We start from the raw sequence: 27133 nt of genomic DNA on the forward strand, positions 1-27133 counted from the left end.
TGCACCTCCAGCATGCTTGGGACTGCCAGGTGCTGTGTGGTGCTCAGATGCTACCTGTAGTGCCACAGAGAGATGGACACAGAGCGATTTGACTCGCTTGATCCCAGGTCCTCTGTGCTCCTGTTTCCATGGCAGCTTGGCTTCTCCCAGCCTTTGCTGCCCACCACAAATCCCGCCCGAGGAGAGGAGAGTCTCCTTCCTGATGGCTGCTCAGCACCAGCATGCGTTTCCTGGGCTGCTTTTCCATTGCGCAGAAAGGGTGGATGTCGGCTGCTTTGGGGGCTGGCTGCACTGGGAGTGATGGATGTGGGGCGGGATCAGTCTCTGCCCATGAGTCGCTTCCCCAGCCGATGAGCTCTTGGCTGAATAACTGAGCCCTTTTTCTCCCTCCTGTAGGTTTTCGGCAATATCAAACTAGACGAGGAAAGCCACATTAACCGGCACAACAACTTCCGCAGCTTCCTGGGCTCCCTCATGCTCCTCTTCAGGTAAGCAACTGTAGAAAACTCCTTTGGCAGCGTTTTTGGGTGCAGACGTGCCAGGAACTGGGCTGGGCAGGTTCTCACTTGTCCCGAAAAGGATGTATGTCTCCCAGCTCTTTGGACTGGCTGGCTGGGGGGAGTTGGCCCTGCGTGCCAGGAGCCACACTTGTCTGGATGCAGCTCAGTCCTTGCTGACCCAGCAACTCGCTCCTCTGCATGCTGGAGATGTGCTTAATTTGGGTAGGGGGTTGCACAAGCTTCTTGTAAGGCTTCTCCCGGGGGAATCCTGCCCTGGCTCCATCCTGTGCCACCATGAGCTGCTGAGCACGGCTGTGTTCGGTGCAGGAGTGCCACAGGAGAGGCATGGCAGGAGATCATGCTGTCCTGCCTGGAGGGCAAAGGCTGTGAGCCAGACACAACGGCGACATCTGGGCAGAACGAGAACGAGCGCTGCGGCACCGACCTGGCCTATGTTTACTTTGTCTCCTTCATCTTCTTCTGCTCTTTCCTGGTGAGTTCCTCCTCCCTGAGAGCCCTGGGGATCCCTTTCATCAGCCCCCCCAACCTGCACCCCCACCACAGGGTCATCTTCCATCATCTTTCCACGATTACTCTTCCTTCTCTCCCCCTTCCCTTCTCTGCTCCTGCTCCCCCCACTTTCCTTTCCCTGCCTTTCACTTAGATGCTCAACCTGTTCGTGGCGGTCATCATGGACAATTTTGAATACCTGACTCGGGATTCCTCCATCCTGGGACCTCACCATCTAGATGAGTTTGTCCGGATCTGGGCAGAGTATGACAGAGCAGCGTGGTATGTAGCCAGCTCCTTCTCTCCCAAGCAGCATCTCAGAGCTGGTTTTAAACAGGCGTGTCTGTGTTCTGCTATTGGAAACCAGCTGTGATGCCTGGGATGGTCAGGGAAGGGCTGCTTTTGCCCGCAGTCATTACAAGGGCAGCAGTGGTTCCTACAATGCGTGGTGGCACAGGCGTCTTGGGTGATGTTCATGGTTTGCTGTGGTGTTTATCCTGAGTGCTGGAGGTTCCTGCTCTTCCTTTCTTCCCTGGCCAGTGGGCAGGTCCCTCTCAGCCTCCTTCCCTGTCCTCGTGCACCAGCTGGGTGCCTCTGCACTGAGACTGGCTCCATTGCCTTGTCCCCAGCACCCACAGCTCCCTGTCAGAGCGGGGCTGAGTGTGGCTTGTTCCCAGCCATGGGGAGATACTGGGGGTCTACTGGGCTGCTGCCAAGTCACCTGTGGAGGATTTTGCTGGGAGTGTGTTTGATGGGTTTGGGGAACTGTGTTTTTACATTGGCCAGCTCGCTCACCCCTCTAGGGATGGGAGGACTTTGTTTCCTGCACTCCTACCTTTGGTGATGAGGATCCCGGCAAACAGGGCTCCCGTTTGCAGGCAGCAACGTGTTCCCGGCCATGGGACGGGTTCGCAGCAGCCATGCATAATCAGAGTGGTTGGGCTTTGGCTCTGCTGCTGCTGCTGCAGAGGAGCTGCTTTCCGCTTCTCCCAGGATGGTCTGGAGCATCCCTAGGGCAGTGTGGAGCCCTCAGCAGCTCTGGGAGCATGTTTTCCCTCTACTCATTCCCAGTTCCATGAGGGCATCTTCTGTGGCCCCTTCCTCGCTCCCTCAGCCCAGCGACAGCCCCTTTGTAGCCATAGCCCACCACTGCTGTGCTGGGGAGTGTGGGCCACCTTAGCTCGAGAGCCCTTGGCAGCCACATGCATTCCCCTTGGAGACTTTTCACCTCCACTGTTCATGTCCTGCCACTCAACAGAGAGAGCAGCTCCAGCCAACTTTTTTTTTTTTTTTTAATGCCTAAAATCATCAGCTCCTGGCATAGTTTCCTCCAAGGTTTCTATTTGACCCCGTGGGCACATGGGTTTGCTTGTTAGTGGGCAACTGTGCCATGTGCAAGGGGGAGAGGTCAGCATGGGTGAGTAGATGTCCTGATGGACAACTAGAGAAGGGAGAGGAGGCGAGAGCACTGAAGCAAGCAGCTGCTCGGCGTGAGGCTTCTCACCCATGGCTTTTGGGAAGGATTCTTCACACCAGGCACTTTGTTCACTCTTGCCCCCCATGTTAGTGACCTGTGTCTCCAAGACAGTTGCTATAAAAGCATGCCTGAGCTGTCCTGTTGATGCCATGCACGCCTCTGATTTCTGAGCAAGCCGTGCTCTTTCGTCATGATACGTGGCCGGTGGTTAGGGGATGTGCACAGGGGGCGGTGGTGCTGGGCCTGTGTGGGCAGCCCTGGCCCCCCTTGCTGGGTGAGGAACGGGTGAGTACATCCAAACGGGTCCCACCACCTGAGTGGGGCAGCAGTTCTGCATCCTGATACTGGGACCATGATGTGAAGGTCTTGCGGGGAGGCTGCCCAACACCAGGGGGGCTCAGGGATGGGTTTTACCCAGATGGTTGGGTTAACTCTGGCCAGAAATGGAGAGGGGATGGGAAAAGTGCAAGGAGAAACCAGAGGCAAAGGTGCCAGGTAGGATGGTAATGTTGTTCTTTGCCTCCTTGTGTGGTTTCCCTCCAAGCTTGTCTAATGATGCCCAGGAGGCTGCAGCACGCTGCACCTCAGCACTTCCACCCCACATGGTCCTGCTTCCCAAAGGGCTCTGGTCTGGAATGGAGTGGGGAGCTCAGCACTTGATGGCCCCTGCACCCTCTCCTGCGAGCTCTCTGCCTCGACTGCTTCATTATTTCAGCTGGTGCAGGAGGGATACGCACTGTATCCTGTGATGACTGCACGCAGGTCTGGGGACATGTGCTTCTGTGGGCGAGAGGGGTGTGTGTATGGGAGGGTTTGCTTCTAATAATGTGTACCTTTGGCAGAGCGTGGTCTGGTGGTCAAAGCACAGGACTGGACCATGAGAGACCTAGGTGCTAGTGCCACAACCACCAGTCACCAGCTGGTCACATTATCTCTCCCCATCTCAGGTTCCCCAGATATTGGAGATACAAGTGACTCAGCTGCCAGCCTCCCTGGGACCTTGTGAGGACCAGAGAGTTGACTGTGTGAGGGCAGGCTCTCTGGTGGTGTGATGGGACACATCTCCATCAAAAGGGCTCATGGTGGCTAGAACCCAGCCAAGATGTAGTCTCACTCCATTTAAAATCTCAGGTCTCTCCCACCAGGCATAGGCAGCCCAGGGCACGATGAGGAAGGGTGATGGGGTGATGTTCACAGCCAAAACTGTCCTCCTTCAGGGTCAAGATGGGTCAGTGTCAGGAGGTATGAGCTGACTCATGGTGGAGAAGGCACTAGCTGATGCTCACAGGTTTCCCCTCTCTGGGTCTGACAGAGCCAGGAGAAGAGCCATCCACTCCTGGGGGTCTTGCCCCACGGATGGCCCCAGCATTCCCTGGTTAAGCTCTCCACCCTCTGTGTCCTATTAACCCACCTGTGCTTCCTTTGCAGCGGCAGGATCTCGTATAAGGATATGTACAAATTAGTACGGGTGATCTCGCCTCCTCTGGGCCTAGGAGAGAACTGCCCCTACAGGGTGGCGTGCAAGGTTTGCCTCCCAGTCCTCCGCCACAACCTGGCCACGGGACGCACCATCCACCCCTCCTTCCCCCCCCGCTCCACCGCCACCGCGCCTCCCGAGGGAACCCTGATGTTGCTTTCCTTCGAGTTTAAAGAGGTCCGCGGCCTCCCAGAGCCAGCAGCTGTCCCTGTGAAGGGAGGCATGAGTAGGGCCGGGGGGGACTCAGAGCCTTCCGGGGTGGGTTTTGACAAATTGCGTACCCCAGCCAGGCCCCTGACCCAGTTCTGTCAGTGTAGAGAGCCCCCAAAGTGTGCCAAGCCAAAAGCCACCATCCTTGCTTGTCTTTTCGAAGTGCCCTCATGCAGTAAGAGGAGTTTTTGGGGGTTTCAGATGTGGTTTACTCCTGGAGAAGGAAAGGGGAGCAAAAGCAGGAGGATGTTTGGGACTTCACCGTTGTTTTGGAGAGTGAGGACTAGAGGGAGGAAAGGGAGGCCAGAGTGACCCCTAACTTTGGGATATGCTGTGCTGTGCCCAACAGACTCATCTGCAAGTGTGGCACTCAGAGGACACAGGACCACCTCTCCGAGGAGCAGGACTCTTACTTGTCTTGCCTTTGGCTTGCCAGACCTGCTGGGAGGAGGTGGCACTTGGGCACGTCTCTGGAGCTCAACAGCTCCTCTCCTTCTGCCTGAAATGAGCTCCTAGCTACTGGCCATGATTCCACGGCAGTTGTTTGGCCTTCTTGTGTCTCTGACTTGCATGTTTTGGTTTTTTTTTAAATTATTTTGAGGTGACAGTTGACCAAAATCCTACACCTGCCATCTTCTCCAAAGTGCCAGGACACCTATGCCTGTGTTCATAGCACAAAAGAATGAATCACGGAGCTTGCTCTTCCCTCTGCATCCCTCAGAGCATCTGAGGAGATGTACGATGGAAGCTCAGATGCCTCCAGCCTCTGATCTTGGCTCTGCAAGGGAAGAGGGTTCCTTGGTGTGGTGTAGCTGCCATATCCTCCCTGCCACTTCAAAAATGCTTCCTCCAGCCAGCATCCCTGGAGTGGTTCTGTCACCCTCCACGCTTGGTCATGAGGATGATGCACACATTTGAAATCTTGAAGTAGGCCACCAGAAGTAAAGTACAGCAAGCGAGACAAGACCTGGACTCTTGGTCATCTCATTCATGAAGAGGTGTTTAGGGACAGGAGATTTCTTGCAAGAATCTCAGATGGCTCATCCATTCAAGGAAGAGCGCAGTCTTTCCACTCTTCTCTGTTGCATCCCTGGCAAAGGACAGCAGCTTTGCCGAGGGCACTTGCTCAGGTCACTGCAGATAGAAGACACCTTCAGGAGGAATTCCTAGTCTTTCTCAGTTGACATCAGGGCTTCACTGGCAAACACTGCTCTCCTAAGCTGGATCACCCAGTGCTCAGAAGGGTGCCTGTAATGCTTTCTGGGATACGGGAGTTCTGCAGCAATCTGGGCTTTCTGCTGACTCTGTGGGATGGACAGAGCAGTGAAGGTGGATAAACTCAAGGGGAGGTGGAGAGGCAGAGAGAGTGAGACCAGCTTCTGCTGTCATGTGAGGGAGAGCATCCCCATCTCTTCCTTGTGTTACCTTGGGAGGTACCATGTTACCTCAAGGACATGAGAGATTTTCAGGGATTCCTATTGCCATGGAACAATTCCCAAAAGGCAACTGATGAAGAAAGACGACCCATGTGGTCGTTGCATCTTGCCACTGTGGTCCGGACCCCAAAATGCCAACCCAACTTGCTCACCTTTCAGTTTGGTGAGCCTGCCCTGCACATCACAACGCACAGGTTCACCTTTCTGGAGCCCACCCCTACCCTGCCAGGCAACGTGATGATGATGACTTGCAGAAACAACAACTAATGTGTTTATGTGGACAGCCTGCTCTGGAAGATACGGTTATTGGGCAAGTTCAGGATGCAGCATGGTATGGAAGCACACCTGCTAGGCCATCTGCAGGTGAGCTATGGGGCACTGATGCAGGAAAAATTCCCATGGAAGCCCAGCAAACTCTGTCCTTATGCTGGGGAGAGCAGGTCTTGTAGCCAGATCTTGCTGGGACTGTATCCTGGCATCCAGCTCCACTCCTTGGGGCTATCTCTGACTTTTTTCACCCTGTCTGCTTCTAACAGTCACGTAAAAGTGAGACAAGGCATTACTTCTGCCTCCTAAAAGTAGCTCTTGAGAGATGGTCATGGGTCAGGCAAATGCTCCACAGACATTGATGTCCTTGTGGACATCACCCATTCCTGAATCTACTCTCACATCAGTTGCTGTTCTGGTGCTCTGTTCCTAACAACCTTGCATGGCACAGTACTTATCCCTAACCGCAGGAGGACAGATGTCCCATAGATTTCCTCCTCCATCAGTTACAGAGTACCAGGACCGAGCCATTACTGCCTGGTGGTTTTACAGGCCACCCTTTGCCATAGCCACAGGGCATGTGTCTGTCCAGGACAGTTGGCCAGCTCTCCCATCAAGGATGCACCTGTGCTGGGACCAGCTCCTGGGAGCCATTCTGTTCAGATGGATGGCACTGCATGTGCCTTCCTGTGCTTCACTCCATGCCGATGTAGTTTCTGGGCACTGCTGTGCGGCTCAAAACGCTTTAAGATCTCTGCTCTCAGAAGCAGCCTGTCTGTCAGAACAGATGCAAACCGTTCCTTTCATGGGAATCCATTCCGCTTTCATTGTGCAGAGAGTTTCAGTATGAAAGACAGTGTCTGCTGTGTGCTGGGTACGCTGAAATCCCCCCTGCCAGGAAGAGTGGGTGGAAGATCACTGGCTTGCTTCCTTTATGTGTAAAGTTCTTGAGCATTAAAATTTTGAAGTCACCTTCTCCCCTTCAGACACCTCAAGTCAGTGCACGTCCATCTCTGCCAAGGTGCTGCTTTACGGACTCCTGGACCTGGGTATTTCCTCTCTATCATCCCATTTAATATTCTCCAGTGTTGTTATCGATCCTCTTTCCAACATGTTTAGGTGTGTCAGGTCTCAAAGGGGATGACTTGCCCAGCCTGTTCTGTGCCCCAAAAGAGCTCCCATCGCAGGTCGTCACCTAGTTCACATCTGAAATGTCAGAACTAATCTTGATGGAGGCCTCTTTGGCCAGGGGAGTGCTTCCAAACCAGCTTCCCCCGAGAAGAAAAGTTATCTTCTCACCTTTTCACACTACTTTCAGCACATGGGTAGGGAATTGGCCAGGAATCCGCAAGCACTTAGTTTTTCAGCAGTGCCCTTTCTCGCAGGCCACCCCAGCTGACACGGGTTCCTCTCCAGCAGCATCCTCCTGGCTCAGCTGTAACGGTTGATGCCTTTGCTGTTGCGAGGTTGCCCTTGCCCATTACCCATCCTGAACGTTGCAGTGCAGGTTGGAAGCCTGGCACGAGGGGAAGAAGAAGTGGCTGAGCCCAGGATCCTTGAGAGATGTACTTGAGTGTCCTTCTGGATGTGCAGAGAGAGGGAGGCACAGCCCAAATATCGCAGCCTGGTAGAGGACTCAAGGCGTCATCGGGTGGCTCCTTTTGGGTAGCGTTCCTCGCTGCAGCAATCCTGGGCAGGTTCTTACAGAGCAGAGGAGCGCAAGGTGGGGGTCCGACCTAGCTGCCTCCATTGGGAAACCCAAACAAACCCCAATGTTGGAAGGCCCAAACAGCTGCCTCTGCTGAGACTCTTTAAACTCCAACCTGGTGGAACTTGCAGCCGCATGTGGGAGAGAGCCAGGGCGGGAGCATGGCATGCACAACTTTTCCTCCCGGTTTTGTTTTTCTAGCCGATTCAGCATGCCTTTTGCACTGGTGCATGGTGGGGAAAAAGCAGTCCATCTGCAGAGCCAGACGGAAGCAACTGGGCATCTTCCTTTGACAAGTGACCCTGGCCCACTGCCTTCTATGCAAGATGCTGCCTCCCAATTGCATAGACCCTATGAGCTGGGGATACACAGCCTTCCGGCTATGGGTTAGGTGGCGAAGCGAAGCCATACCCAGGTGTCCCCCCCAGGGAGGGAAGACGCTACGGAGGCCACAGAGCACTGTGGTGCCAACCGCCGTTAGCTCGAATAACCCATGGCTCGAGTGCCGTGTATCTGATTTATACCACTCGCACACAGCCCTGGAACCTGTGGGACAAGTTGGGGGCTGCTGGAGGGCTTTAGGAAAGGGGTAGAGGCCAGAGGAGGACTCCCAGCCTGCTAGCGAGACAGGAGCGTGAGGCCAGCAGCAGAGAGGAGAGGGGTGAGTTGCTTTCTGCCGGCATTCCTGGGTCTGTGTGAGCAGTGCTATAAATCCACGTCAGGACAGACTCTCATTTATGATTTGCCTTGATTAACGGGTTTCCTGTTCTTTTCCTGTTTGTCCGTTTGTTTTTTCTCTCCTGTTTTCCTGTACTATTTTTGTTTGTACGTTTTTCTGCTCTCTGGGAATGCCTCCTCTCTCTCTGCATCTCCCTCCCTCCCCTTCCCCCTTCATGAGCAGTGGCCGAATCCATTACACTGAGATGTATGAAATGCTGACTCTTATGTCACCACCGCTAGGCCTCGGCAAGAGATGTCCTTCCAAAGTGGCCTATAAGGTAGATCAACCCTTCCTTCTACGGGGGCTAGACCTGAGCAGGAGCTGGGCCTTGAGGGAGGTGGGGCTTTTTTGGGGGGGAGCTGGGGAGGCGTTGGGGGCCTCCAACGTGTATTTAGCTCGCTCCTGGGGAGCCTCGTGTGCTCAGAAGAGTCCTGGCCACGCTGGCTTGTCTCCACTGCCCACGCACGTGATGCTGCCGTGGTCACTTGCAATCCCAGGGAGCTCTGACGTGGAAGACCCCGGTGGAAGAGGAGGGGCAGGTTCAGCAGTAGTGTAGGAATGGGAGGGTTGGAGAAGATGTGAGGAGCAAGCCCATAGCACAGTTAGGAGGCTGGGATGACCCCAGGAGCTCACTGAATGAAGATCATCCCCTGGGCTTGGAACCATCCTTGTCCTGGCCAGCACAGAAATGGGGCTAAAGCCCATGGAGATGGGAAACAAGCGGGCAGTGAGGACGTATCCCGAAGGAGCAGTTCTGCAGAACATGAGGAGCCAGGCGCGTTGCCATGAGCTATCCCAAGGATAGCCTGAGTGAGGCAAAGCCAGATGCCTTCAAAAGGTGTCTCTGAGTTTTACCCCACCGTTCCTCCTGGGACGGTGGCCGGCAGTCGGCCCATGGCGCAGGCACAGCGTGCTCCTGGCTGCATAGGCGCTGAGCAGGAGCACAGGAAGCCCTGAAGGATGTGGTGTGGGAGCTGTGTGGCTTTGTGGAGGGTAGCAGCTGTTAGGACAAGACCTGGAGCTACAGAGCAATGTGTTGCCCAGGTCTGGAGCAAACTGAAGGTTTTCTTGGCCTTGGGCTGCTGCCTGCGGGCCTTTCGGCAGCGTTCCGGGCTAGCGAAGGGGGGACTTCTGCACACTCGTAAACACGCTGCCACCTCTCCAGCTGTCTCCTGTTTGTTCACACATGCATACATCCACCATCACACTTTTCCAGGAGAAAAAAGGGAGGCTTGAAGGCAGGGAAAGGACATGAGAAGCTGGGTGAAAAGGAACAAGCAGGGAAGGGATGACCCAAGGGATTCACAAAGCAAAATATACTCTCTGGAAAGTGGATCTGGTCACTTCGGTTTGCACCCCGCCTGCCCAGGGTGGGGAAGGAGCATGGCGTGTCTAACCTGCCTTGGATGCCCTTCTCTCTTTCCTTCTGCACTTCTTCCACCCCTCCCTCCCTTCCCCACCCTTGGATAATTTGGACCCTGTGCATGTGCTGGCAAACTTCATCTCTGAAAGACGCAAAAAAGGGAGCGCCAGGATGTAGCATGCTAGAGGAATCCAGCCGATCTGAAGTCCCTGAAGGTTAGGGACCCTCCTCTCCCCTGCCCCAGGTGGGAAGGGTTGAGAGCTGGAAAGCCAAACCGCCTGGGAACGGAAACCTGAGCCCCCCTCTCCCCTTTCCTGAGCATTCCGCACGCCCGCATCCCTGACGGGTCAGGCGTGTCTTCCCAAAAGTGCCAGGAGGTGCCGTGGCAGCCCTGGTGCTGTGGGGAGTGGGGCTCAGGGGCCGCTCCTGGAGTGCAGGAGGAGCCCTGGAAGGCAGTGAGCCGGTGTCCTGGGGTGGAAGGAGCCGGGGGGGTGGTGGGGTGATCCTTGCCCTTCTTTTTTGGCTGTGCTGTTTTGACACTGTTTGTTGCTTTTTATTTTTTAATTATTTTTTCCCCTTTTGTTTAATGTTTAATTTCTTTTCCTCCAGCCTGGTCGATGTGTTTTTCGATATTGTTTTCCGTCCGCTGTTTTCTTCTCTCTCTTGCGCAGAGACTGGTGCTGATGAACATGCCCGTGGCCGAGGACATGACAGTCCATTTTACCTCCACCTTGATGGCGCTGATACGCACGGCCTTGGACATCAAAATTGCCAAAGGTGAGGTCGGTGGGTTTGAGAGGGGCCAGGGCCAGGAGGGTGTCAGAGTGACCAGCACTCATCCTTTGGGCAGGTTGAGGACATCACAGCCAAATTGGAGTTGGCTGCCCAGGTGTGGATGGAAAGGCAAATTCCTACTGCTCTCTATAAAAACTCTGTTTCTTTAGGGAAGAGGTGGCCAGTTTTCTACTAGAAGCTGCTTCTAGAGAGCAGAAACAACTTGATGTCCACTGTGTGAAGGGGGAGAGAGAGAATTCCCTTTCCTCTCCATGTACAAAACCAAACCAAGGAGGGAAAAGATCACATGTACTTGGCTTCCAAGTGTTGGAGAACAGAAATCTCTCTCTTGGGGAAGATAAAACGTTCAGAGCTGGAAAGCTTGCTTTGTTGTTGTTGCTGGAGATGCTCTGATTCATCAGATCAAAAGCTTTCTGCAGAAACATGCCATTTTCAATAAAACATCCACTGGGATCAGCTAAGCTGTTAGAAGAAAACCCAACCCAGGGCAAGATACCTGCAAAAGGCCAGTGCTGACACAGCTCCTTGGGTTCAAGCCCCTCTAGATAGAGATTTGAACCTGGGTCTCCTACAGCTCGGCAGAGCTGCCCTGGTCTCCGATGTCTCTGGTCGGCATGTGTTGACAACTCCCTTTGAGCCTGGGTCTTCCTAAGCTCAGCAAATCCCTTCACCGCTGGCCAGAGAGCTCTGCTGTCCTTGCACAGCATTGCCAAACATTTAAGAATTTCAACCAAGTGCAGTGGCTCTTTCACCAGCACATGATCCACTCCCCAGAAAAGAGAAAGTGGGGCAGCAGCAGGTGTGTGTGGGCTGGAGTAGGATTGGAGCCGCAGAGATGGGCCGAAAGCGAGCTTGAATATGGCAGCTTTGAGTGGGAGGGCAGGGGATGGGGAGATGGAGGCACATATGGAGGGGATAGTAGGGAAAGTTTCCCATCGAGAGCAGGAGACCAGGCTTGCTGATGCAAGATGGCCTTCCCAGCCCAGGGAGAGCTGGTTGCTGCTTGTGAACCTCGCTTCTGGATGGGAAAGGGGTGGCTTTAGTCAGACCGTGGTGCCAGGTCTTGATGTACATGGGCCACTTTTTTTTCCCCTCCTGCTGTTCAAGGTGGTGCAGATTGGCAGCAGTTAGACTCAGAGCTTCAAAAGGAGATCCTGACCATTTGGCCTCACCTGTCCCAGAAGATGCTTGACCTGTTGGTACCCATGCCAAAAAGTGAGTTTCTGCAGGGGCTGTCATCACTGCCAAGTTCCCATCGTACCTGCAGCAGCTCCTTCCCAAGGGGAGATGTGGACTGGTCAGACCCATCCCCAGCTGAAGGAGAAGTAGGAAAAGGGGTTGTGTTGCTACAGGCTGGCTTTTGCCTTGCTCTGCCTGGCTGCTTGGGAACCCTCTTGAAAAATGCCCAGTTTGCAAAGATCTACTCCTACCAGACCCAAAGTCTCCTGTAAATCATAATCTCTGGAGTATATAAGGGCAGGAGCCTGAGCATTGCTTGCTCCATTACATATGATGATGCAATGAAGGCATGTGTCTTCACGGTTTATGACAATGCTTTCAAGCCATTTCCACCCATTTTATCTCCATGTGGAATGTTCATCTCTCTTTTGGAGTGGTGAGCGGGGTTTGAGGGTCACAGGGTATCCCACAGCAGGGCTGTTCCCGAGATCCGCGCTGGTGCTGACAGGACCTGCTGTTTCTGTTAAGACAGAAGTGTCACCTCCCCTCCCTTCCCCTCTTATGCTCTCAGCCTCTGACCTGACTGTTGGCAAAATATATGCAGCCATGATGATCATGGATTACTACAAGCAGAGCAAAGCGAAGAAGCAGCGGCAGCAGCTGGAGGAGCAGGTGAGGCTCAGCGAGGGCGCGTGGTGAGCAGAAGAGGGGAGTTCAGAGCACCCTCACACCTTCCTACCATGCCCTGACCAAACGTGCAGCCAGCTGCGTGGGATGCAGCGGAGGGATAAAGGTGGTCGTACAGGTTGGGCTTTGGTAACTACATGCATCCTCAGTCCCCAACAGCAAACATGAGCGTGCCACTGCCTTCCTGAGTGGTGGGGGCTTGGTTGGTGAAACATTGGATGTTCATCTGTGTTTCCAGCAGCCTCAGCTTCTTCCTTTCTTCAATACAGAAAAACGCCCCTATGTTCCAGCGCATGGAGCCATCCTCCTTGCCACAGGAAATCATCTCGAACGCGAAGGCTCTGCCTTACCTCCAACAAGACACGCTTTCAGGCCTGTGAGTATTGCTCTGAAAAGAAGGGAGGTAGTCTTGCCACTTTTCTGTTCTTGTGGCCCTTGTTTTGTTCTTTGGAGCTGGTGCTGGGATGCAGCAAAGCTGTCGAGAGCAGGGGAAACCCACTCCAGGGTGGAAAGCTCCTGGTTCAAAGCTTTTGCAGGGTCTCAGGTAGCTGGCATGCATCAGCATCACCAACAGCAGTGGAGGTTGCTGAGGAGATGGCCAGGTGTCTGCATGGGTGCTCTTCTTGCAGGACCATCCCTTCCTTAGTAGGAGGGTCTGAGGTGGACCTGAATCTTGGGAGTTGTTGAGCAGCAGGGTTGGTGGGAGACCCCAGCACCTTGGCTGGTGGGAATGAGATGGTGGGAGTCACTAGACCTGTGCTTGGGATGTCATCCCTGCTGTCACGGGACCTGGAGCACTACTTCAGTTCTCCAAAAAGCATGACGTTTGTTCTGGAGGTTTTAGCCTTGACAGCCTGGGGGGCAAGCAAGGGGGCTTCCCAGCTCTGAGGCGATGCCCAGCAATGGCAGCACCTGGCTTGTGGCCTCTCTGAAGCTGGACCATCTTTGCAGGAGCAGCCGGAGCGGGTTCCCCTCGCTGAGCCCGCTGTCGCCACAGGAGATCTTCCAGCTGGCGTGCATGGATCCAGCCCACGGGCAGTTCCAGGAGCACCAGTCTCTGGTAAAGTCACGCGCTGCCGGGTGGGCGCTCACCTGCAGTCCCAGTGAGGATGCTGGTGGGCACAGGGAGGTGTGGGGCTGCCGGCCTGGCGGTAAAACGCTGCTCCCTGCCCCTGTGGCAGCGAACACAGCGGGGAGATGGCAGCCACTGGGTCACATGTGGATGCAAGCAGGAGATAAATATCCCCAGGTGTCCCCCAGCTGGGGCTCTGGCCCCTTGCCTCTGCCCAGACACTGGGGATGCAGCCCTCCCTGGACCGGCCCTGGCCGGTGGTGCCAGGTAGCATCAAGCGCTTTTGGAGCGAGAGCTGTGACCAGGGTCCGATGTCCTGCAGTAAAATATCCTTCTCTTCACAGGCTGCTCTTTTTTTCCACTGAGCGCTCATTTCAGTGGGTTACCCCACGCTGAGTGATGGTATCTGATGTTTTCGGGTTCATGTTCATTTTGTTGTCAAGTGCTGGTGTTCCCGATCCCAAACCGAACTGTCAAACTGTCTCAACTGGGAGCGCGCCCCTCCGGCCTCACACACGTGCCGGCCGGCAGCAGCAGTGTCTGTCTGTGTGTATATATACATATCTGTATATATCTTTCTCCGTGTCTGTGTGTGTGCGTCCGCGCACCACTCCGACGCTTGTCGGATGCAGTGTCGTACCACTGTGCATCTCCAGCCTGGTCCGTGTCCCCAGGGTCTGTGTGAGCTGTGTACTGTGCAGGCGGGCATCCCCTGCCCCGGCCACCCCGACCCACACCACCGCCCTGCCAGCGGGGAGGTGACAGATGAGACACCCTCCCCATAAAGTCACCTTCTAGCAGTTCTCCAGGGCCGCTCCCTGCCCATCTCCTTGACACCATGTCCTGTTAAGAGAGTCCCCTAAATTGGGAATTAACCAAAGCGCAAAGGTGCCACGTGTAGCATGCTTCCTTTTAATGGGGATGTGGCCAGAAAGCCTGTAAAGCAGGGTGAGAGAGAAAATCCTATGTGTTTGTCCCCTTCTGGCAAAAGGAGGAGGAGTTAAAGCCTGGGCAGGTGGGGCATCATCAGATCCAGGCAGGATTTCCATTGCCACTGAAGAGATGTGAGATGAATTGACCATTGGGCAAGCCTGAAGCACCAGACCTGGGCTAAACGATCAATGGGTTGTGAATCGGAGATTATTTTTCAGTGGCGACATGTGTCTTAGCCTCCCTTTTTGGCCCACTAAAATTCTGCCCCCGGTTAAGCGAGCAGGGCTGTCCCCTGCAAATGGGACAGAAGCCGCGTGCTGCCCTGCTCCAACCCCATCCCAAGAGCTTGGCTGTGTGTTTGTTTCCAGGAGCCAGAGGTTAGGGAGTTTCAAAGAGTGCAGCCCTCTAACCGTGGCAGCTACCTTCCCGTGGACACTCAGGACCACGCTGTCTCTGGGAGGGCCTCCTCCATGCCTCGTCTCACTGTGGATCCCCAGGTAAAACCAAGCAAAGCCACCACGGGTGCCAGGTCCAAGCAAAGCCTACCAGGTAACACTGGGGCTTCTCTTCTTGCTGGGAAAATCCCGTGAGCCCCTCAGCTTCCCCACCACACTGGTATGGGAGCATCTCCCCATCTTTTGGGACGCTGCACAAGTAGGAGAGCTGCTGTCCCCCTATATGAGGGACATGGGCAGCAGAGAGGAGCCAGGGAAATCAATCTTCTAGCTCATGTGGGAGGTCCGCAGTTGGGCAGGGCCACACTGGGAGATTGTGGGGTTCCCATGCAGTGGGATACCCCTCCTTTCCTCCAGCCACGGGCACTGGCTGAGGTTTGACGCGTCCCTGCCCGGCTGTCAGATGACTTCCCAGGTGATGAAACACCTTTTCCTTCCTTTCCCATTGTCCCAACACACACGCTTCTCTGTCTGTCCAAGGGAACCCAGGCCACATGTCACCTCCTCGTTTGTCTGCCTGGTTTCTCTGTTGTTCTGTCTCGTACTTGGCCTCTACCGAGGCACAGACGCTCTTACGGAGTTTGGTTTCGCTGTGAATTCTCTGGGTCTGCTTTCTCACAGAGGTCCTGGTGTCGGTGCTGGTGTGACATGTCGTGGCACTTTGGTGGGGCGCGAAGAGGAAGTGAGGCTTTGCCTTGTGGGCTTTATCGACCATTTGGGAGCAGAAAGGGTACAGTGCAAGGAGAGGAGACAGGGAGAACAGCCTGAGGCTGCAGAGGCAAAAAGCTGCTAGAAAAAAAGCAAAGGAAAGTATAGGAGGAGGTGATGTTTTCCATAAAATGTCTGAGAACACAAGCTAGGAGGGGAGAAGGTAGAAAGGAGAAGCATGGATGGGAGAAAGGAAAGGAGAGGGACAACAAAACAATAGTAAGAGTGGGGAGAGAGGGAATGAGTGCAGGGGAAGGGGATGCGGGAATAAAGGAGGAGTGAGGAGGACCAGACAGGAAGATAAGCATGGAGTGAGGGGCACTGGGGAGTGCCCCCTCTCTCAATGATTTTTTTTCTTTGATATCTCTGCTTTCTCTACTTGGTCCTGTTTTCATGGCGGGGAGGGATGCTGAGAGAGCCTGGGGAGCAACGGCCTGATCCCCGCCGTGTCCCTCGACCCGCAGCACCTTGGCTTGAGTCACAGTCACCAGCTCTGCTCGGGGAGCACAGTTCCCAGCCGGCTGGGGCAGGGGAGCAAACAAGCATAAAAGCTGAACCCCACTTTCCTCCCACCCCCACTTTGTGCAGAGGTTATTTGGAGGGGCTGTGCTGGGGCTGGCCACCCCCCCATCCTGAATCTCCCCATCCTTCGAGGCTGGTGTGCCAGTGATAATGGGTAAACTGGTAATTGCTCGACTGCCATCCCCCCCCAGCCCTGCCTGGCACCAACCCCCTCCCCGGCCGGCCGGGGTTGCTTGCAGGTGGTGACGGACACCAGCTCAATGCGAAGATCGTTTTCCACCATCCGGGACAAGCGCACCAACAGTTCCTGGCTGGATGAGTTCTCCATGGAGCGCAGCAGCGACAACACCTACAAGTCCCGCCGGCGCAGTTACCACTCCTCGCTCCAGCTCTCTGCCCGGCGCCTCAACGCCGACTCGGGTGAGCAACGGCGGGTGGCCTCATCCTGCACCCATACCAAAAAAAGCCCCAGCTGAGCATCCCTCACTCCTGGGGAGGGGACGGTGGGGACTGATGGGGATATCCTGCAGGCCACCGGTCCGACGGGCATCGCTCGGGTGGCAGGGAGCGGGGCCGATCCAAAGAACGCAAGCACTTGCTGTCCCCCGACATATCCCGCTGCAACTCAGAGGAGAGGAGTCCACAGGCACACGACGAGTCACCAGAGCGGCAGCGTGAGTCCCGGTCACCCAGCGAAGGCAGGTCGCAGACACCCAACAGGCAGGTGGGTGACAAAATTCCCTTCCTAAGCACAAAGGGAGGTGTAGAACAAGCTCCTTGCCAAAACTGGGAAGATAAGCCCCAACTCCAGGAGCTCTGGGCCATCTCCTCCCTATGGTGACATCTCCATGTCCTCTGTGAGCTGAGCAGTTTGGGGCTGCTCAGGCACCCATCAGAGCATTTGGGGAGAGGGATGGATCTTCACGTTGATCCTCTCACCACTATGGTGTGCACCCTGTGACAAGATTGAGGTGTCCCAGCTGCACAAGCCTGGAGATGCCAGTGCTTGAAGCCCACGGAGATGCTGCCCCAGCAGCTGGTGAGCTGTTAGCTCTTCCCGCAGTGGGTTTGCGGGTGCTTTTTACTTTTGACCACCAAGAGCAGACGCCATCCTCATCCCTGGAGCAGACCCCGAAGGCAGGGATGGGGCAGGCGAAGGAGTGGCAGGGCCACATTCAAGCCGGGAGGATGCTCCAGAAAGCTCAGGCCCTTATTCACCATCGTATCTTGCTGTGTTGCAGGGAACGGGCTCCCTGAGCGAAAGCTCCATCCCCTCCATCTCGGACACCAGCACCCCCCGGCGAGGCCGCCGCCAGCTCCCGCCGGTTCCCCCCAAGCCGCGTCCCCTCCTCTCCTACGCCTCCATGCTGCGACACGCTGGAGACACCTCACCACCCCCTGAGGAGAGCGAAGGGGGTTCCCCGCTCCTCTCCTCCACCCTGGATCCCAACGCTGCCGGCCTGACCGAGTCTTCCAGCTCCCCAGTGGGGAAGCAGAGCCGACAGTCCACCCCACAACGCTACATCTCGGAGCCCTACCTGGCCCTGCATGACGACTCGCATGCCTCAGACTGCGGTGAGGAGGAGACGCTCACCTTCGAGGCGGCCGTCGCCACCAGCCTCGGCCGCTCCAACACCATCGGCTCGGCCCCACCGCTGCGGCACAGCTGGCAGATGCCCAACGGGCATTACCGGCGGCGGAGGCGAGGGGCAGGGCAGGGCATGATGTGCGGGGCCAGCATCGACGTGCTCAGCGACACCGAGGAAGATGACAAGTGCTAGAAGCTGCCCCCTCGCCCCGTCTCAGCTCCCCCCCTGCCCTGACCCTGCCGCCGCCCTGCCCCTCTCCAATGCATGCTCTTCGCCACGCCTGGGAATGAAACCAAACCAAAACCAAGTCCTGGGGAAAAGGAGAAAACCAAACTGACCAGAATGGAGGGGAAAGGAGGAGACAGAAAAAAAAAAAAAAGAAAAAAAAGTCTTTGTGCAAAAAAAAAAAAATTAAAATCTGTCGACTTTCATTTATTACTATCACTTTTTTTTTCTGCACAGAGAAACATTTGATGGGTGGCAGAGCAGCCCGACCAGGCGCCCGTGCTGGGGGGCAAGTGACAGCCCCCTCCAGCCATGGCCCCACTCCCTGCCCCGCGCGGGACGACCAGGAAGGCTCATCCCGATGGTTTTCCGCTCCCTGAGGCCGGAGAGTCCCAGCAAGGGGGTACCGGGGGCCCCCCTTGCTCCGTCGCTCGGGCTCGTGCTGCCGTGGCTTTGAATTTCCCTCCCCGAGGGTCTCATCCAGGCCGGGAAAGGAGCAAGGTGTGATGGCGGGGTGCAAGGGCCGAGGAGTCGAGGTGCAACTGGGCAGACTGGAGCGGCTCTGCCTGCCGGGGTGGGGGCAAAACCAAAGCCAACTGGTTTGTACTGGGGCAGGTGTGAGCAGGGCAGTCAGGGGCTCAGCGCTGCCGAATGTATCGTGCCTCCCACCAACCTATATTTATTTATATACAGAGAACTCTAGGTGTGCCTGTGTGTGTACATACGGTATGTGTGTGTATATAGATTTATATGCTGTATATATAAAGATATACACATACATGGATTTGTTCTAGTTATCTGACAATGCTGGGGAACCCCTTGGGGGTCTTACAGCCCGCACCCCATTTGGCAGGGGCAGGACTGAGCCTCCCCAGGGCACTCATGCACACCCATCGCTGTGGCAGAGCATTTGGAACATCACACCGCTCCCCTCACCCCGTCCCACATGGTTCCGGCAGTGGGAATTGCATTTTCTCTGTTCGAGGTGGCTGTGGTGAGGGGCCTTCGGGCAGCTCTGCTGCCAGCGGTGCCAATGGGATGCTGAAGGGGCAAGGACAGGGCTGTCCCTGGGGGTATGGCTCGCTTGGCACCAGCGGTGCTGAGGGGACGATGGCAAACCTCTCAGAGGCCTGTTTGCTGTGTTTTCCCAGGAAAAGAAGATTCCCATATCTGCAGGGGAGAGAAGATGTTGTGCGTGCATGACGGTACCCTAAGGTCTGTCCTCCTGGCAGAGGAGCCCAACTTCGGCACCTCCCCTGCCTCGGTTTCCCCTGCAGCCATGGCCCCTGCCCACTCCCAGGGCCTGGAGCCCCTTTTGGAGGGGGGCTGCAGGGGGGTGCCTGGGTTTGCAAACCCCACGGCCCCGGCACGGGGACAGGTGGGTGTCCGAGAGCCGGCGGGGCAGTGGGAGACGAGCGTTGTCCGGCGGATGAGCAGGGTGGCTCGCGCCTCCTGCAATTACTGAAAATGCAGTACAGGGCCACCTTCCAGCACCGGTCGTTAATTAATCAGGTAATCGTGTGCTGTCAGCTCTAATGACCTGCGCACGCCCTTGGCTGTGGTGTGATGCTTTGCCTGCCAGCCCCAGGGAGATGCTGGTGGCCTTGTGGTGATGGGTGGCTCGCCCTGGCGATCACTGGCATGTTTCTGCTGTGAGTTGTGTCCGTCATCAGCGTGAGTGTGGTTCTGGGGAGCTGGAGGGCTCTGCCTTTGGAGACTCAGGGAAGGGCCTGCTTCTCAGGCTGGGGGTCTGGTCTGTGTGGTTGGACAAGGCGTGGCCATGCGTGTCGAGATGGGACGTGGCCTTCAGACCTCATCCTGCCCTTCCTGTTGCCTGTGGCTTTTCTCCGCTGCGGGTTGTTGTGGTCCAGGTCCTTGGGGCCGTTCTCCAGCCCCTCCAGCTGCCTCAGGATCTGCTTTGGTCCTGGATAACCTATGTCTTCTCCTGACCAAAAGATCTATGGGCACAAACTGCCCGCTCCTGCATGTGCAGATCAGCCCCTGCTCCGATCACTTTGTGAGCTTCCCCAGAGGAGCTCTGCTTTGCCAGAAGCAAGTTCCACCAGCTGCAAAGGCTTGCTCCTGGGCTCAGTCACAGACCAAACCCCCTCTTCTTAATGGTCACGCTGCCCTCTGCAAGCCCAAGGAGCCAGTTTTGCTTATGGGGCCAAAACCTCCTGCTGCCTTGATCAGTCCCTGCTGGTGGGTGGCACCTCTGCTGTCCCTGCTCGCCCCACGCTTCCTGAACAGACGCTTCCAGCTGCCAAAGGATCCAAAAAGTCCCCAGGGAGCCCTCTCCATTGCTCTGGCTCAGCTCCTGCATCCCTCCATCTGGGTGCTTGGGGGAAAGGCCTGCCCCGCGCAGCTGTTGGGAAGGTCCCTGGTGCTGGTTGGGTGGCATGGGCATCTCCTGTCCCTTTCCAGCCATCTATGAGTAGTCTGTGGCTTCCACCCGAAGCTGCTTGAGCACTGGTCCTTGCATTGGAGTTTGAGGGAGCCAGGCCTGACAGGGACCACGTGGGGGCCAGGGCCAGGGATGCAGTGGGGCTGGGGGCGGCGATGCCGTACCCACTCTAAATATAGGTGCTAGCATCGTCTACTTCTAAATGCAGAAAGGTGTCTGACAATACGCCGGGCTCTGAGTAACGGCCCGCGGGGAGGGGAGGAGGCGGCTTTTTGTGTCTGTGCCTGTTGGGTGGGAGGGAGGGAGGGATGCTCTCGAAGCGGGGGCACGTTTCATGCGGATTTCAAGATTTGGGCATTTTTCTTTCCTCAGCCCTGGAACGGGGCCAGTGAGCGATGTGTGGGGATGCTCTGCAGTGGTGGCGCGGGCTAGGGCAGAGCCCCTCAAGGTGCACCCACGTGTGGCAGTGTGCTGCGGCAGCCGAGCCTGAGCTTTTTGGCATGTAAGACTTGTGTTTTACTAATGTACTGAAACTGTATGAAGCAAACCAGAGCCCCTTTTTTCCTGAGGGTGGGGGCCCAAAAATGTTCTGCTCCTGTCTCTCCTGCAATAGCCACGGTCCTGCTCCCATTGGTGGGAGGGCAGGCAGGGACACGTGGGGACAAGGTGGCACCTCCAAAGCACGTCTCTGAAACCAAAAGCAACCCCCAGGAGAAGCACGGAAAAGACTGCGCCAAGGGGGAATGAAAAACAGCCCCAAGGCGCCGTTGCAGCCTGCGTCTCGCTTTTCAAGCCGTTGGACTCACTTTGCTGCTGTACAATCTCTCGTCCGTGGCATTTTGGACATCTTCAGCTGCCAGGGATCTGCCAGTGCGCTCGCCGTCGGTGGCTGCTGGCTGTGCTTGACCATGGGAGAGGAGGATGAGAAAGGGCAAGACGTGTTTAAATGTCTGCCTGCACGGACAAGCCCCTGCCCCAGCAGGAAATCACCAGTAGCATGCATCTGGTTCCCAGTTTGGTGCTGGGACTGGGCTCGAAGCACTGCAAAGCTCCTGGGAGGACTGCGGAGGGTGTGTGGGGAGATGAGGCAGCCCCGGAGCACGGAGCCCCGCTGTCCCAGCCCTATCCTCCTGTCCCTCCATGAGGCCTTGGAGGGCAGAGCCCCCCAGGCATGTGGCTGGCAGCTCTGGGGGCCAAGGGAGGGTGGGTGGGTGTGAGATGCTCTGCCTTCATTCCCCAGGCACTGGGGCAGAATGTTGTAACATAACGCGCTCGTTCGGACCCAAATGCTGAACCGAACTGACTGACAAAAATGTACAACTTCAATGTTTTTTGTCAAAAGGAAAGAAAAATAAAACCTTGTTGTAAAGAATCCCGTCTCATTGGCACCTCCCCCCCCCCGCAACGGAGGGGACCCCCAGTGAGATGCTGGACCCCCACAGAAAGTCCCCAGGGTAGGGAGGGGGCAGCACACAGCTGGGATGGGATGTTCCCCAGCGTGGGCACAGGGGCCATCCCCTGCCACTGCTGCCCTGGCATCCCTACAGTCCCCGGGCAGGGTGGGGGGCACATTTGGGAAGGGTTGTCACCTGGGAGAGCTGTGCCTCGTGCCTGGCTGCTTCCAGACATGCTGGCTGGCAGGCACCGGGGATCTGGGGGCACCAGTGGGGCTGGGCCCCGGAGCCTGAGGAGCCGTTAACAGCGGCACTGCAGCAAACAGGCTGGGAGAAGCTGAGAGCATTGTGTTGCTGGAGAAACACAAGGGAGCACCAGCCTGGGATTCAGACACCTTGGGCACCCCTCTGCACCTGGGAGGTGTCGAGCAGATTCAGATGCTGTCGCCTGGTCCAAAGCTCACGGGTGAGTTGTCAAGCAAAGATGCTGAAGTCAGGTCTTACATTTCTTTTTTTTGCAGCGCTGTTTAAAGCACAGAAAGTTCTCCGGCAGTCAGGGGCGAGTTGGCAGCCTGCGGCAGTCTGCAGGCTGAGCACGGTGACAGGGATGTTTTATGGCTTTTCAGCAGGACTCTTCTTCTTTCCCAGTGATGGGAGGGTGCTTTGCCAATAAGAGCTCAGGGAAGGATGAAGGCAATTGCATTGCTCAGCTGGACCACCTTGAGCTGAGCTTACCCTGTCTCCCATGTGCTGCTGCCTGCATGGTGCCACCAAGGACCAAGCCCAAAAGTTGTGACTTGTAGGAACTGGCTTTACGTTGCCCTTCACTTTGTGCATCTTTCCCTTTATTTCCCCAATGCTGTCAGGCTTGGTTTTCAATCCTTTGGCTCATGAAGTGATAAAAAGTATGTTTTCAGTGGGAAGCTTACACTTCCATAGGGACATTGCCCAGGAGATGGCCTGGCTTTGAGAGACGTCGCCCAAGATGATGGATGTAGTGATAGGCAGGGGCTGGAGGCAAAACCCAGCGTTTTTCAGGCTGGGAAGCACATTCCCATTTTATAGCCAAAAAAGTGGTCTGCATCCCCGACTGTGGGGAAGGCTCTGCAGGGTGGTGATGTCCTCTTCGTCGCTGAGGGCTTTGCACGGGTGCTGGAAGCAGTTTAAGGAAAGGACGTCCTCCTGTGTGGGCCAGAAGTCCATCCTGCATTAGTATTTTTTGGAGTGTGTTTCTGAAGTGTGAACGGCCCTAAAGGCTTTGACAGCCGGACCAAGTGTGCAGGTCTCTGATGGACGTCCCGTGGAGGCTGGTACCAGGCTGAGTGATGGATGTTTCTAGCTGAGTGCTTAACCTCCTCTGCTGCCTTTCCCCAAATCCCCCGATATATTTAGGGCCATGAAAAGGATACCTGAGCAATGCAGGGAAAGCAGAGCTTCACCCCAGCAAGGAAAACGGGTGCTGCAAAACGGGGAGCCTTTGCTGCCGGAGAGCCGGCACTCTGCTTGGCAGGCACAGAGGCTAAAAAAAGCCCCTTGACAAATGGAACAGAAAGGTTAAAATTATCCATACATCATCTGAATAACAATGGTAATGCAGATTGTACCTGCTTAGAATAGCTCCAGGAGACAGGAGATAAATCGGGAACAAAAGTACCCCAGAAACAGATGCTGCTGGCGTGGGGCTGGCAGAAGCACTGGGGCTGCTCCTTCTTGCCGGGGCTTGGGGAGGGCGCCATGAGGGACGGGGCCACCAGAAGCACCAAAACCTGGCCTGTGCTTACTCCAGGGCCCTTCCAGCCCCAGGTCCCTGCAGAGCTGCCCAGGTCTCTCGTGGGCTCTCAGCAGACGGGACCAGTCACTACCCACAGTATTGGCATCGCAGTGAGCATTGTGCACAGCTCATCTTGCGTCCAGGTCCCTGGGGGCCATGAGCATTCCTTTTTCTGGGACGGCTGCAAATCATCACCCCGTAACCTGGCTCTTCTTCCTGGGAAAAGATCCTTCCCAGGAAGAGGCATCACCTTACTAGATTTTTTTTTTTTCTTTTCTCTTTCTCTGCCCTGCTTTCCTCCTGCTGTCCCCTGCAAAGACAAAGGCAGGCACCTGGTGCTGGGTGCATCTGTAACTCCACGGGCAGCGGCTCTTCCCTAAAGGCTCCTCGAACTATTTTTAAGGCAAGATGCCAGCAATTATGCAACTCAAGGGGGTTGCGAGGGAAGCGTGGCTCCAGTCCTTGGGCACTCAAATGCTCCCTCGGTCAAACACCTGGTGATGGCCACACTCACTCTTCCAGCAAACAAGGGAAACTTGGATGGAAGGCTACTGGACTCAAACCCGAGCCCCTGGGGGGAGGAACGGACAAGAGGGAAAGGACTGGGAATCTTGAAAGAGTGAAACCTTTTGTCTTCCTTTTTCCAGTTCCAGGTACAAGGCTGAGTGGGCCGGGGTTTTCTCCCTCTGGGGACACAGCTGACGGCTCAGAGAGGAGAGGCTGGGGGTGGCTCTTGTCCTCTCCGCTTTCCTTTCATTCCTCCGGTGGTACTTACAAGCGTGCTCTCCTGGTGCCAAGGATGTGCATGCGCTCTGAAGTGGGGCTGGTGCTTACTCATGCCGGGAGCCACGTGGCATTGCTGGGTCACAGGCTGGCAGTGAGATGGTTCCCTGGGCGAGCGTCCCCCCCACGGGTGAGCATCCCCCCATGGATGAGCACCCCACTACGAGCAAGCACATGCGACCACTGCTCCTTTCCAGCACCAGCCTGGGAAGTGGGATGCTCTCACGTGGATTGTCCTCCCTGAAGGGCTTGAACAGCCCAGCCTGGTTCAATACCTCTATTTTTTTATTCTTCTCGTTTATTTACATTTCTTGAAAATGATCTTGCTTGCTCGGTGACGTAGTGCTGCACATTTGCACTGGCCGCATTTACCATGTGAACAGGTGAAATACCATGGGCTGCCCTGGAAACTGACGCCTACCAGCACACGGAAGAGGGAGCTGGTAAATTTTTTGAGGGGGGAGATTTTTTTCAGAGACCTGCTTTGTGTCACCTCTGGCTTTACAGGCAGCAGGGAGCAAGGAGATGGGTAGGGCTGGCCTCACCGCTGTCTCTCCCCATCTCCCGGTTAAATGCCACAGGGCAGGGAAGAGCCTGGGCAAGCGGATGGAAACCCAGCCGCAGGGATCTGCAGTCAGAAATCACCCGGCGCACTCAGCCCAAAGCTGTTGCAGGGCTGAAGAGCTGGCTGTCTCTGCAGCGGTCCAGGGCGTGAGCGAGCTGCTGTAAGGAGCAGGGCACGGGCGCAACGCACCCGGCAGGCTGCTCCAGCAAAGGTACGGATGCTGCTTGGGGTGCAAGGGAGAGGGAATAGGGATAAGGGTTAAAGATGCACGGCTATTTGCTAAAGCCGGGCCTAAGCCAGGCTTTCTCTCCCTCCCACATGCCTTCTCCTGGGACCCAGGCAGTCAATTTGTGGAGCAATTTGCCATAGATGATGTGATTTGCAGATTGATTTTCACAGATCTACATCATGGCCATCATGAATGATGTGGGGTTTTTTTTTTTTCCTTTCCAAAAGGGGAAGAGCAGAGGAAGGAAATAAACCTGAGGGTTATTTATATCTCCCAGAGGAGTTCAATCCTGTGCTAAATTCAGCAAATAGTGGGAGGGCTTCAGGCCACAGTGTTGCAACCCTGGGTCCTCTGGGCAAAGCATGGAGCGTGCAGGACCGTCGGCCAGAGCCACAGCTCCCAGCTACCCCCTTCCCTTGGCAACTGAAATGTTGGCAGGGGCTTGCAGGTGGCCTTATCATTTCATTGCTGATTTACTCTAGAAGGGGGTAAAAAAAAAAAGTGCAATCAAGCTTTTTTTTTTAGGTTTTTCTCCCTGATCAAAGGATGGGCTTCGTTTACACAGACATAATTTTTTAAGGACCTGTCCCAGCTTGAGCCTTTGTTCCCCAGGCACGTGATACTGCGCTGTATCAGCAAGTCTCACCTCCTTCAGCAGCTCGCAGAGCGTTAGGAAGTCAGCGTGAGCTGTGCGAAGGAGCTGTGAATTAGCAAAGCCTCCCCTGCTCTTCGTCTTACACCTCCTAGCAGGAGCAGCTGCAGCTGTGTTCTTCAGCAGAAGGGGTGTGATGAGGGGGGCAATGGGACAGGCCACGAATCCTCACATCCTCTCAAGGACACAGCCTTGCTCACGGCCAGTCTGTCACCCACAGCCCAGGCTATCCACACCACTCCCAGGAACAGGGGCTTTGCTGCGCTCCCCGTGTCCCCAAATGGCCAGTGTCTCCAGCCGTGCGTGTCCCGTGGCGGATAGAAAGTGGAGCACCCAGCTGCAAGGACAAACATCCTTGCGCCCAGGTCTCAGCAGTCGCTTAGGGGTGGAAGATGCCCCGGGAGGTAGCAGGGAAGGAAAGCAGCGGAGGGTGGAAGCCCAGCTGAGAAAGCCACCCACGCCCACCCGCTCCTCTTTGCTGCTGGGGCGGGGGGGCATTTCTGTGGTGAAAACCTCGAGCCAGTTTTCAGCTTGCGCTAGCGACAGCGATTTGGTGCTTGACACAATCGGCGGCTTCTCGCTGCCTGCGAGAGGCTGGTGGGTGTTTAAACGCACCCGGTGGGATGTTTCTGAGCAAGGCTGGCCTTCCTCCACAGCACGGCCCAGGAGCATCCCAGCAGCAAGTCTTCCCTGCATGCTGGAGAGCCCAGCAGCTGCCAGGGAAAAGGCTTTTGTAGCTTCTTTGCGTGCTCCCACCCAGGTTTATGCTGCCCCAAATGTAGCCCACCACCACCTGCACGACACAAGGAGGCTGGCCTGCCTAATTTCCCTTGCTAATGTGCCTGTTACAGATGCTGTTACAGATCTTGTTACAGATGTTTTTACCACCGTGTGCCCCGGGGCTTCCTGTGAGATGCTCTGCAGATGCCTTGGTGCCAGCTCCAAGATCGGACGCTGGTTCCCAGCTGTGCAGGGTGGAGATCCTGCGGTCCCTGAGTGAGTCCTGTGAGCCACTTCTTAAACAGTGATGGTCAGGGTGAGGGGCTCTCGCTGTCCCTCTCCTGGGGGAGCTGCAGCTGATCACTGTGAAGATGGGTCTGTCCTTGGGCCAGGAAAGTCTTCCACCATCCCTGAGTCCAGCCCTGCTCACAGGTGGGGAAACTGAGGCACGAAGCCATAGGGCTGAGAACAGCAGTTCCTAGTGGGTTGGATATCGCTCCTCTGGTCTTGGCAGAGCTGCTGCTCGCTGCCTGGATGCTTTAATTGTGTTCCTTAAAGTCTCTCCCTGTAGAAACCTCTTTTCACTCTGCTCGCAAGGGTTACCTGGGGGAGGATCAGGAGGCTTTCACCCTGTTCTTGTTGGGGCTGAGCTGCTGGCTCCATTGCCACTGGGGCTCTCACCTCCCCCTGGATCAGCCTCTGCATACAGGGAAAGAGGTTAGGCCCTATTTTTGGACACAAATGACTACAGCTCCAGTGAATTAAGTCAGAGATGTTATTA

The 27133-nt window shown here is 55.8% G+C and overlaps 1 protein-coding gene across 1 annotated transcript in view; it reads left to right on the top strand.

The window, feature by feature from the left end:
- The window catches only part of CACNA1E (calcium voltage-gated channel subunit alpha1 E), a 105799-nt gene extending 87181 nt beyond the window's left edge, over positions 1–18618 (top strand). Inside the window, exons 37-49 of the mRNA XM_086753971.1 lie at positions 397–488; positions 828–993; positions 1165–1292; positions 3916–4012; positions 10341–10446; positions 11572–11679; positions 12215–12315; positions 12600–12706; positions 13282–13390; positions 14704–14832; positions 16260–16440; positions 16551–16744; positions 17262–18618. Coding sequence (XP_086610097.1) covers positions 397–488; positions 828–993; positions 1165–1292; positions 3916–4012; positions 10341–10446; positions 11572–11679; positions 12215–12315; positions 12600–12706; positions 13282–13390; positions 14704–14832; positions 16260–16440; positions 16551–16744; positions 17262–17801 — 2058 coding nt within the window. The 3' untranslated portion in view covers positions 17802–18618. The remainder of the gene's footprint in view (positions 1–396; positions 489–827; positions 994–1164; positions 1293–3915; positions 4013–10340; positions 10447–11571; positions 11680–12214; positions 12316–12599; positions 12707–13281; positions 13391–14703; positions 14833–16259; positions 16441–16550; positions 16745–17261) is intronic.
- Positions 18619–27133: the final 8515 nt, after the last annotated feature.

Source organism: Chlamydotis macqueenii, chromosome 8 (genome assembly GCF_036417535.1).
Source record: "Chlamydotis macqueenii isolate bChlMac1 chromosome 8, bChlMac1.mat, whole genome shotgun sequence".
NCBI lineage: Eukaryota > Metazoa > Chordata > Aves > Otidiformes > Otididae > Chlamydotis > Chlamydotis macqueenii.